The sequence below is a fragment of the Euprymna scolopes genome, chromosome 32 (assembly GCF_053919585.1).
Source record: "Euprymna scolopes isolate OS-2025 chromosome 32, ASM5391958v1, whole genome shotgun sequence".
NCBI classification, from domain to species: Eukaryota; Metazoa; Mollusca; class Cephalopoda; order Sepiida; family Sepiolidae; genus Euprymna; species Euprymna scolopes.
The window spans coordinates 55,396,650-55,410,010 of NC_136513.1; the positions used below are offsets into that span (position 1 = coordinate 55,396,650).

General features: G+C 32.4%; 1 protein-coding gene across 2 annotated transcripts in view; it reads left to right on the top strand.

The window, feature by feature from the left end:
• Positions 1 to 13,361, top strand: part of LOC145256372 (DNA repair protein RAD51 homolog 4-like) — an 84,990-nt gene that overhangs the window by 9,393 nt on the left and 62,236 nt on the right. For both annotated transcript variants that reach the window (XR_013863983.1, XM_080115198.1), the window contains exon 2: positions 5,828 to 5,946. Coding sequence is in view for 1 of the 2 variants with exons in the window: in XM_080115198.1 (XP_079971324.1) it covers positions 5,828 to 5,946 (119 nt within the window). In the remaining variant the exon portion in view is untranslated. The remainder of the gene's footprint in view (positions 1 to 5,827; positions 5,947 to 13,361) is intronic.

Genomic DNA, 13,361 nt, shown 5'->3' on the forward strand with positions numbered 1-13,361 from the left:
ATATATCCAGTTTGGTAGAAAAGTAACTTATCTTGCCTTTGATAACATTTATTTGTTATATATTTGTTTTTTGACAACTTTTTCGAATCTATGTGTACAGTAATACAAACCCAAAATTTTGCATTTGTATGTAAAATTGTATGTTTTTTTTATATTTTTAAATCAAATTTGATGTATTTCTATGCTGTAATCCATTATTTAGAGAATAAGAGATACAGATGTCTGTTTTTTTTTTTTAAGAAATGAAGATCAGATGAACAGTGTGTGTATGTGTATATTTATATGTATATTATGAATCTCCAAAATTCACCACAGAATTAACCTCTCCCATATTTAACACGATGTAACGTTGTTATAAGTTAATATTATCAATATAACTTTTGTACCATTTAAAAGAGAGAGCGCCAAATATACTAGAAATAATTAAAAAAAAAAAAAAAAAGAAATTTTCATCGTACGAAAATAATGAAATTGCGAGAAAAAAATCTTGTTTACATAATTGACGCTTTAAAATAACGTTCCCATGTAGTAAGCATTTCGAACATGAAAACATACCCGTGTTTAATAAATCTAACAAAAATCAACCAATGGTCAGATTTTCATGAAATTTTCGATACTTATTCATTTTAGAATGAAATTACATATAAAATTTTCCGTAAAATATACGAGGGGAATTATTTTTTTAGTGCATGTCCCCCCCCCTCCCAATATTTATTTTTTCGAAATTCGAACAAAATATATTTAAATCTATCGAAATTTCTATTTATTATGAAACATAAGAGTTCAAATAAGTAAAAAAATATTTGATTTAAAAAAATTTAAATGCACATATTGAACAAAAACTTACCTTGAAGTTGCAATTAAAAAAATGATATAAATTTGATATTATGTTTTTTTTATTAGCGTTTTTTCTAATCAATATATACTATTATCAGTTGAATTGCCAAGAAAAAGAAACTTCCTAAAAATTAATTAATTTTTAAAAGATTAAAATGATTAAAATTCCATTATTTAAAAATGTTCCATTACAACATAGATTTTTAATTAATTGTGTTCATTTTTTGTTTTAATATTAAGTTATGATATAAACATGACTTTTACCTGCTATTTTATTGCCAGATTAAAACCGATTGAAAAATATTATTGCACAAATAATAAACATTTTGTAGACCACGGCTATATCTAGTTTGTATCTTTTTACTAAATACAAGTATGGAAACTTGTAATTAACCAAATGAACATTCAGTAAAACCGTATTCCATATTTAATATACAAATGTTTATAATATTATTAATCATTAAACTGTGTAAATCTTAAAACCTAACAAAATTATAACAAAGATTAATCATTAATTGCAGTTTGTAGAAGATAAAGGTTTTAAAAATCATTAAGTCGCTTCTGCTTTTCCATACTTTGTATAGTTAACACAAGTCTGACGTCACGGGATCATGCGCTCCGTTCTTCACAATCATTTGGCAGACCCTTATGTGTGTGTGTGTGTGTGTGTATATATATATATATATATATATATATATATATATATATATATATGAATGAGAACTTTTCAGCACCTGGTTCGTGAGTTGCTTTATGCGGATGACGCCAATCTCGTGGTCCATGGTGAGAGGGATATGCAGGGTATCATGGATCTGTTCTATGCTTTTCCATACTTTGTATAGTTAACACAAGTCTGACGTCACGGGATCATGCGCTCCGTTCTTCACAATCATTTGGCAGACCCTTATGTGTGTGTGTGTGTGTGTGTGTGTGTGTATATATATATATATATATATATATATATATATATATGAGAACCTTTCAGCACCTGGTTCGTGAGTTGCTTTATGCGGATGACGCCGATCTCGTGGTCCATGGTGAGAGGAATATGCAGGGTATCATGGATCTGTTTTCGGGGGCCTGTGCGTCTTTTGGGCTTACTATTAATCTTAAGAAGACTAAGGTCATGTTCACACCTCCACCCGGTAGTTTGTATGTGGAACCAAATATTTTTGTCAACAACCAGAGACTTGCCCTGGTTGACACATTTGTGTATTTGGGTAGTACTCTTGCCAGAGATGGAACCCTGGATGCTGAGGTCAACTATAGGATACAGCGTGCCACTAAGGCTTTTGGTGGCTTAGAGAAGCGAGTATGGTCTGACAGGGGTATAACTATTCATACAAAGATCAGTGTCTATAAATCTTGTATTTTACCATCCCTGCTTTACACTTCTGAGGCCTGGACAACTTATGGTAGACACATAAAAGTCATGGAGAGAGTGCACCAGAAATTCCTGAGACACATTTTGGGCATCAGGTGGAGCACTTTTATATCTGATGTGGATGTTCTCATGCGGGCTGATGTACCTTGTATCGAGAAGTTGATTATACGCAACCAGATGAGGTGGGCTGGACATCTGACAAGGATGGACGACGATAGATTGCCAAAGCGCCTGTTCTATGGTGAAATTACACAAGGAAAGCGTCCACAACATAAACCGAGGAAACGCTTTAAGAATAACATCAAAGATAATCTTAAAGCTCTTGGTATTGACGTGGTCAGTTGGGAAAGTGCTTCCAATGATCATAAAAAGTGGCGCTCCTTAGTCTATCATGGCTGTGATAGTTTTAAGAAGAAAAAAATATGAGCATGCAAAAATGAAGCGTAATATCCGGAAGAAAAATCTGTCAGATATATCAGATCTGTCGGAGGATTTCATGCAGACCACACCTGTGATTTATGCGGTAAAATGACTTTATCCGGAGCTGGCCTGGCTAGCCACAAGCGTTCACATGGAGATCAATCTTTCTTTGATGGGGTAAACTTTGCAGGGCACAGATGTTCTGTTTGCTCTGTGGTCTGTAAATCGAGTGGAGGCCTGAAGCGTCATATGAGCGTCCACAGTAGAGCAGCACCGGTTGGCATCCCTCAATCTCAGTTTAAGTGTGACCTTTGCAACAGACTGTGTAAAAGCAGGGCTGGTCTGAAGAGCCACCTTCGTTCGCACAGAAAATAGGAATTGATGCATTCTTGATCACATCTCCACATGTATATATGTGTGTGTGTATAAGTGTATATATGTGTACATAATTATAATAAAAATATATATATATATATATATTTTCAAAAATACATGAAAATAATTGAGTAATCAACAATAAAGCAAAGGAAAGATGGTCTTCTTCTGTCAAGAAGTGACAATCACCATATATATATATATATATATATATATATATATATATATATATATATATATATATATATGAGAATGTGTATGTGTGTGTGAGGACACTTCTCAACCTATATACCCAACAGAATTTTGATCTACAGACTTGAAATTTAATATATAGGATATCCAAACACGTGGAAAACTTTTTAATCGATTTTTATCCGGAAAAAAGAGCTGTTAAAGAGTCAAAATTAAAAAAATTAATATTTAGGTGTCGTCAGATTTTTATGTGTTTGCTAACTGATTCACGAATGCACATGCGCGAATCCTTCACATGACAGATTCCTTATGTTAAAAATAAGTAGGTTTGAAAACACCTTTTAAAGAACATGTCAATCTGGCCTAATGGTTATCGTACTTGACTCACTGTCTTTAGGTTCTTGATGTAAAGAGCCAACAAGAATAAAAGATGATTATTAACCTTAGTCTTGAATATACCAAGGTTATAGGTAGAAGGAAAACAGTCAGCAGGAAGAGAGTTCCACAATCTAGAGTTCTTGGAAAGAAGCTACTGACATAGGAAGCTGTATTACAATAAGATATCAAAACAGCAAATTGATGGAGAACAGTAGACTAATGAGTTCAACTAAGGAAGCAGGAATAAATCAGGCAATTTTGAAGAACACATGGCATAATAGTATTTATAAAAAAGACTGAGACTAACAACATAACGTCTGTGATAGGTTGCAGAGAAGAAGGGTGAATCGTATTGAATTATAGATACACTTCTGCACCCTCAAATGGGACTGAGATTCACCAGCACAAAAATGATAAAAGCTTGGGTAACTATTATAAAGAAGGGATCCATTTTGCCATCTCAGTAGAGTTGCAGAGTGTTAATGTATGTGAACTGCTATAATCAAAGATGCTATGTGAATGAAGAAGGAAGCCATCTTAATCTGCTGTATCATGACAAGACATATAAACAGAAATGGTACGAGTATAAAAATGCTGGCAAAAATGAAATTAACACCAAGTTATATATAGAAGTTTTAAAAGCCAAAAACAATGCAAAGAAAGACCGGAATCATGAAAGTAAAGAAAAGAAAAAATTCACAGATAATTTTATTCATTCACCATTCATAGTTGGCTGACACTTACTTTAATTTCTACATTTTCTCTAGTTAAGTCCATTGGCTGTTTCCATGGACTACAAGAGATCAAATCTCTTCTAAGCCGACAACTCCAGTCTGAGCTCAATCCCTGTCTGCTAGCTGACTGACTGAAAAACTAACCAAACGGTCTGTGTTTCATGAATATATGGTAATCTCGTTTTTTTGTTTGCTATCTTATCTCACACAACCATGTCAATCTTATTGGTTTGGTGAATTATTGTTTTTTTAACTAAAATTCCAAATCTTTTATTATGTAAATATCCTGTAAATATGTTATTGTTTAAATTATTTATCTTCTAATAACATTTTTCTGGTATCAAAAATATTTATTAACATTGAAACGTACTGCAGTGCCATCTTTTGTTTCCTTGCTCCATCTTGGTAACCCGGCGCTGCCCAGGAGTCACAATATCAAACATAAAGAGTTTCAGTACTTATAGTCTTAACGTACATACTACCCAAACAACCAGACATAACAGAATAAGCTTCTTTTTTTGTTTCTTTTTTGCAAAGTATTGCATGTTTTTTCTTGATTGCTTAAAAGATTTTTTCTTTAGCTTTTTTGTGACTGAAGATATATTGTTTTTATTTTTATATTATTCTTTTGATTTTTATTGGGGGGGGGGGCGGGATTCTGTTGCCACCTTGACTTACCATTAGCTTAGGGTTAATGGTAGAGTCACAGTGCATTTTTTTGTGTGAAGGAATGAAGACTGCAAACCGAGAGTGGACAATAATGAATTATAATTAAACCTATTTCTAAAATATAAGACGATGAAGAAAGCAAAAAAAATAGTAGAAAGCGATTTTGTTGAAAAGAAAAGAATGTGAGTGAAGTTCTTTATCTAAAAAATGGGTTCAAATAAAAAATCGGTAAGAATAAATCTTTTTCATTCGTATCAGCCAATTTATCGTCTTCGTTTTCAGCTAAGTAAGAATTTGCCATCAAAACTTGTAAATCTCCATTAAATTCTTGGATATCTAAATGATATGGTGCTACCAGATCAGGCTGTCTGAAGATCTTGACCTATAATGCATTAAACATTGATGTTATTATTTTTTCCTTTCCCTTTGCAAAACTCAATCAAGTTCTGTAAAGTCAAAAACGAATACAACAATTTTCCTCTACAAATCAACTAAACTAAACAACATAAATAAATATTTGACGATATAAAAAATTTGAAGCATAAAAACCTTTTCCCAAATTACTGAATTCAGCATTAAATAATTCAAAAAGGGTTGATATGCCATAAAGCAACCAAAGCAAACAAAAATAATCATTGCAGAACTCGATATAAAACTTGTAGGAATTCAAATAAAAAAAAAATTGTTTGAACTCTCCAATCTTCATAATTCTCTGTTTCTGTTTATTTTCCGTTTAAATTATCTTCAATTTTAAAATGCTTCCATAAAAGGACAAAGCACAAACGACATTAAGATGCTGCAATAAAAATTAAATTAAAAAAAAATGTTTAATTTCCAGGAATTGTTGGCCTTGCAACAAGTGGTTCTTGCCGAGTATTCCGCATTTCCTTGCAGTGCTGCTGATTTGTATGCAAGAGTCGTGAAATCAGCTGCCATTTTGTCTACAGGAAGTTCAAGGTAATCTATCATTTCCCTCCATCCCCTTAGTGTGTATATATATATATATATATATATATATATATATATATATATATGTGTGTGTGTGTGTGTGTGTAGAGATGAAAAAGGAACAAACCAAGTCACATGTTCATCAACATTTCGTCTTTATTTCAAGACTTCTACGGGTTGATTAAATTGAAGAAAATAAAATACCGGTACAATATTTGAAAATATATTTGTGAAATGGATGTTTTTGTTCTATTTCAGAACAAAAAAGTCGTTGGCGTTAAAGTAGAACTGTTATAAGGGACATAACTACGTATCAAACCGGATACGAAACAGGATATAAAAGAGCTACCATTTTAAGGTAGGGCGTCTTGTCTTGTTTGCAGCCTTGCGTCCTACCAGTCTCGCGTCTTACATTCTACAAATGTACTCCGGTTAACCAAGCTTCCCATGGACGAGCGCTTAGCGCTCACACGCTAAGTTCCTTTTTCTTTATCTTCATTTACATTTATCTAACTTCAAAAGCAAGTAGCCATTTTGTATTTGTATTATTGCGAAGTACCAATAAACCTTTCTGCTACGCATTCCACTCAGCGTATTTTGTTATATTATTATATACTGTTGAACAGGATATAACAAGAACAAAGACATCCTTTACAAAGCAAGTATACTTTCAAATATTGTACTGGTATTTTATTGAAATTTATCATCCTGTGGAAGTCTTGAAATAATGATGAAACGTTAATGAACATATAACTTGGTTTGTTTCGTTTTCATCTCGTTTCCTTTATTCTCATCATTTATAAGGTCATTAGGTTGGTGCAAAAATAATGTAGTTTTTTATATATAAGTTGAATGGCAAAAAGCGACATTATTTTTGCACTAACCTAATATATATAAATGATGAGAATAAGGATAAAATGATGGAATACTATAACTCCATGGAATAAGGTTTTTCTTGTTTTATTTGTAGTCCTTGTCGAATAATTAAAATTTTGTATACCTTCCTTACAGGTTTATAAGTTATTTTTTTTTAAATTTGAATGTATTTTCAATAACAAGATTGACCCATCTTCAGTGGCTACACCCTTCCCCTACACTTCTTGACCACTGTTCTTAACCTAATTTCTTAAGACAAGTAGCCCCATTGCAGCCAGATGGCTGCATATTGTGAAAGAAAAGCGATTAAGTACAGCATATTTACACAACCAATATTTACGAAACTAAAGTTAGCAATTACTTATTTTTTCCGTCGGTTCTCCTGTAGGAGATGTCTCCTTGAACTACTTTTACAAAAAATATTGTATTTTCAACCAATATTAACAAAAAACAAAGTATGAGATACATGGGTAAAAGTATTATTTTATTTAATGACCGGTGGTCTAAACTGACCACCCTGGTGAAATCAGAGAAAGTCCCATTTTTTTTGTTGTTTTTTTTAATCAGACGGAGAAAATGGAAGTAATTTTTTTTTAAAGTAAACAAAAATATTGTGTATTTTTCAACCAATATTAATCAAAACCTTTTTACTTAACTTTCTTTTTTTTTTGGTTACAAATCAGAGAAAGTCCTTTTTTTTTGTTTTGTTAATCTGACGGAGAAAATGGAAGTAATTTTTTTTTTAAATAAAAAAAAATCTGATATTTTTCAGCCAATATTAATCGTTGACTGCTGCTGCTACTCCCACCGATTTAATGCCTCTCACCACCACATTGCCTAATGGATTCTGATGCTACTCCCACCAATTTAACTCCTATCACCACTACTACTTTGCAGTTCTTTACATTTATTTTACATTTCCATACACCAAACATGGATATAAATACCACTAAAACATCCGCTGAGTGATAAGCTTCATTTTGGTACCTAAATTGCCTGGGTGGGTTGCCTGTAGGCTGACTTAAACCACATCACACACAAACACACCCACAGACAGACAATACAGAAATTTATAATAGGATTACAAGCCTCATTTCACTCAAAGCAACCTAATGGACACAGTAAAGGCTGACATCCTTGCCTTTGACTTTGACTTGATAAACTGTGTTTATTCACAATTCCTCGACAATGGATTTAATCTCATTCTTTAACAGCTTTTGGATTATTTATCTCGACCACATAGGATTGAACTATCACCAATTTTGTTTGAAAATCTGAAAACAAATACTTCCATCGCTTCTGGATATCTACAAAAGAATGTATTACACTTTGAAACCATCCATTCCGGTTTGTCTTTTTTGCTCCTTCTTTTCTCCTCTTTCTTTATTCACCTTTACAAACATTCTACACACATTATTTTGCATTCTCTGACTATAACATAAAATCCTAAAACCAGCAAATTTTTAGCACTGCTATTTATATAATTTGCTAACTCCTATCTTTCTTCTGAAGAGAAGAATTTTGCATTCTTTGAAACTCCGCGGAATAAGGAGATATTAACCGTCTTTATTTATTGGAGTTATTTTGTTGAAAAATAAACTTTACATGTGAATTTTAGTTTACTGTTTTCATTTATGCTTCTTGTGTGTGTGTGTGTGTGTGTGTGTGTATAATATATATGTGTGTGTGAAAGTGTGTGTGTGTGTGTATATACATATATATATATATATGTGTGTGTGAAAGTGTCTGTCTGTCTCTGTGTGTCTGTGTACATTTCCCTATGTAATAACTCTGTCAATTTTCAGTCTACAGGCTCGAAATTTGATATACAGGGTACTGAGATTTGGAAAAATCTTTTTAGCCAGAAATTTGGCTGTTAAGGGGTCAAAATTCAACGATTTGACCTTTGAGAACTTTTCCAAACTCCTCCACCAATTCTGGGTCTAAACACTTGAAATTTTAGATATAGGTTCCTTGAACATGGATCTAACATAATAACTTGATTTGAGCCCAAAACAATAAATGTTAAGGGGTCATAATAGGGGTCAAAGTTAAAAAAATTGATCGTTTTTTTTTTTTTTTTTTTTTTTTTTTTTTGCTCAATATACACCTCCAAACACCCGGGCAACTATATATATATATATAGTTGGGTTATTTTTACCAATAATTGTGTAAACCCTATATATATTTGTATTCTGTTCCATATATCATATTTGTTATATTTTATACCGTTATTGTATTTCGTTTCATACCTTCAGTTCCCATATGAAATTAACATTATTTTTGAAAAAAAAAGCAATGCCAACTCCTTTTGACTGATGTCATGGATTCCAAATTGTAAATATGTCTTTTTCAAATATAGAAGAGCAGATGTGTGCTTCACTGCCTGCTGTGAATGGATTCCCTATGCATTTCCTTCTTAAAGAATAACCCTGTAAGAAGAAACACTGGTTGTGATGCGGCGAACACTTCTTTAGATCTTGATATATGCAGCAGTATTTGCATTTTCGAAGGAAAGAAATTTGAAATAATTTGTGAGCCTTTAAACTGACAGGCAAATGAAATAATTTTGAAAGACTTCAAACTATCAATTAAAAAAAATGAAGTATTGGATGTAATATTTTGGAAATGCTCATTTTAAATTTTTCATTAGATTTTTTTTATTGTTATTATTATTTTATTTTTTTAAATGACCTTTTGTAATTTGTAAACCGTTGAGTTTTTATGCTTCTATGCTACTTGAGTGGGGAAATAGGAAATATTCTGTAAATAACATCTTTTCATCTTGAACTTAAACATAACATTTCTTGACTTTATCCAACCCTCCTATCTTTATTTTTTCCGGATGGAACGATCGTTTATCCTCTGATCAAATGGGTTTAGTATTTTTGAAAATCCATGAGTTCAGTATTTTTCTTTATTATAATTCCTTGTTTGAATTTTTATTTTCATGATCGTTCCATCCGGCATGCTTTGAATCAAATTGTCACATCCACCATTTGAAAAGGGGAATTTTTTCCCAAAATATAATGGATATTGTCACAGACATAACAAGTAAGACATTTATACTTAATACAATTGAATAAATATATGTGTATATAGACATATATGTATGTACTTATTGATTTGTAAATCGCCACTTGTTTTCGTCTTCTCTCATCAACACTCATTCCATCTCATTCCTCGCATTGTGATAGCCTTCTAAATCTCTACTACATATATATATATATATATATATATATATATATATATATATATATATATATTCAAATTTATTGTAACAAGTGATGGATTTTTTTTATTAATGTTTATCCTCTAATCAAATGGGTTCAGTATTTTTGAAAATCCATGAGTTCAGTATTTTTCTTTATTATAATTCCTTGTTTAAATTTTTATTGATTAATAAATATTGTTGTTTAATTTTTATTTTTATGATCAAGTTTTCTTATTTCTTTAATTGCTCTCTCTAGTATATTGAACTTTTTATTATCTTGATAGGTTCTAATTATAATATGATATTTGTCTTTATTTTTGTAATAATATATATAACTATATATATGTGTATGTTAGGTATGTTTACATATTTCTATGTACAGAATTCACTCCTAAACTAGTCAACTGATCATTATAAATTTTGGAACACAGTTTCTAGGTGTAAATGATCCAAATGTGATCTATATTTACTTTAATTCAATGAAAAGGGGCTAAAAAAGGGGGTGGAAGCTCGTAGTGAAAATTCAGATCCCTTTGATATCTGTGAAATATCGGACAATATGTATTGGACATCAATTAATAAATATTTCCCAAATTTCAGTCCTTTAGGAGTATTTTAGAGGATTTTAGGGGCATAATATAGGCTCCATCCCTTATTTGGAACTTGAAATATTTCACATTTGCATTGAATTTTTTTCACAGTCATCAGACATCAATTAATCAAGATTCCCTGATCTTCAATTTCTTAAGACCTCTTAAGCAGAGCCATGTACGTCCAAAGATGGAATACTGTTGCCACATCTGGGCAGGAGCTGCTAGAAAGGACTTGTCCTGCCTTGATAGAGTTCAAAATAGACTTCGTAGCCTCGTAGGAGATGTCCTTTTCTCTTCGCTGCAATCTCTATCTCGCAGAAGAGATGTTGCGAGTTTGTCTCTGATGTATCGTTATTTTCATGGAAAGTGTTCGACTGAGCTTCAATCTATGGTCCCCCCTCGCCAAACTTTCACAAGAAACACTCGTCTAGCTATAAACACTATCAATAATTCCCCCCACTCTTTATCGGTGCCTAAACCTAAACGTAGATTCCATGAACAAAGCTTCTTTCTTAGAACTGCACGCCTGTGGAATTGTCTTCCGTTTTCCTGCTTTCCGGCTGACTACAATATGGTTGTGTTCAAGTCTAAAGTAAATAAGTTCTTGATGAGCCGTTCCATATAAGTTATCAAATTTACCAAATTTTCATTACTAATGATTACTATATTGTCCAATTTCTACTGTACACTCTTTAACCCTTATCCTTGAGTGGCCTCTGGGCCTTGATAATGTGGTGATGCCTATGTAAAAAAAAAAAAAAAATCTCCTCACTAACGTAATGTACTTGCAATAACCCTTATCCCTGAGTGGCTTCCGGGCCTTGATAAGTGGTGATCACTGTGTAAAAAAAAAAAAAAAAAAAAAAAAAAAGCTTAAATCTTAAATTTGACACTTTTTCTAGAATCAAAATTGTGTAATGGATTTTTATCGAAATTAGAATAGTGCTTCTAGTTCCCCAATCTTTTTATCTGTGCCTAAACCTAAACGTAGATTCCATGAACAAAGCTTCTTTCATAGAACTGCATGCCTGTGGAACTCTTTTCCATTTCCGACTACAATATGGCCGTCTTCAAGTCTAATGTAAACAAGTTCTTGATGAGCCGTTTCCCTTAAGTAATCCAATTTACCAAATTTACACTTCTAGCCATTACTATGGTATTGTCCTTTTGACTACCTTACACTCTTTAACCCTTATCTTCGAGTGGCCTCTGGGTCTTGATAAAATTTTACCTCTCCTGAGACAGGTATTTTTCTAGTGTATGTTGATTATTGGCTTGGCAAGGTCATAGAAGACAACCAAAGCAGCAAAACTAAAGCTGCCTGCCAGGACACTATATATATATATATATATACAAATGTAGGCAAATTTGGGCGTATTTTATTGGTTTGAAAATATAAGTTCTTTTTTACCAATTGTCATAAAATTTTCACCATAGAATAGCATTATAATCTTCAAAAAGCCTGCAAATCTTCATGTAGTTCCGTCCATAGAACCAAAGATGTGAGCATTTCAATATTCAATTTGGCTACCAGTATCAAATATCTGATATTTCCCCAAAACCTCTGGCCTTGATGGAGGGGAGACTAAAACTTTTGCTATGGTTTCAAATGATCTGAAATTACAGCAAGGGGAGACTTGATTCTAAATATTTCTCATATGTTATATCCTCCCTCTTTGGTTTTCATACATCAAGTAAAATTCATAGTGTATAAGGATTATTTGATATTGGAGATATTCATAATCGTATCCTATTTCCAAAAGAGGGGAGATATAACATATGAGAAATATTTGGAATCAAGTCTCCCCTTGCTGTTATTTCAGATCATTTGAGACCATAGCAGCAAGTTTTTGTCTCCCCTCCATCAAGACTAGGGATTTGAGGGAAATATATATATATATATATATATATATATATATATATATATTTATATATATATATATATATATATATATATATATATACTGACATATACATACATACATATATATATATATATATATGGACAGGCAATTTGAGCACTATAAAGGTGGTGGCGGGTGTCTATTTAAATAGTTATTCCGACGAGTTATTTACGGGCATCGATTCCATGGTCGAGTGGGAGAACTGCCGACTGTCAACACGACGGTTCTAGGTTCAATCCTTGGCTTGGGAAAGATGCTAGTCTAGTGGCACTGATGAGTTGTGATACAACGAAACAGGACTTTATGTTGATGACTAAGCAAACATTATTAAATACAACTGAGGTACTTTGCTTTATTATTTGTTTTTTATTATTATTTTTCAATTTTTCATGTAACTCCCATAATAGAAAGACTAAAACATACATTAGATACACAACAACAACATTGTCCTGCCGTATGTCACCAATACCATATATCAACATTTACAAAAATAGCATAACTGTGACCACATCCAACCTCAGACAAATCCTTGTAGAAAACACTAAAATTGTTTAGCATTAAATTAATTCTCAAAAGTTAAAAATTCAATTGATATAACCTGCAACCTTCCTCAGATGTACTTGTCGAACTAGAAATAATAAGGACCAGTGGATAAAAATGTTGTATAACATTCATGTGATGTGTGTGTTCGTGTTCTTCCTTTGAATTCGAAGATGACCATGACATCAGAGAGTAGAAGTATTGTTTTTGTGCTTCCGGAGATGACTTGTAAGGCCGATCCGGGCATGGAAGGCTCTCCCACAAGTTGGACAGTGGTGAGCAGATGTTGTGGGGACG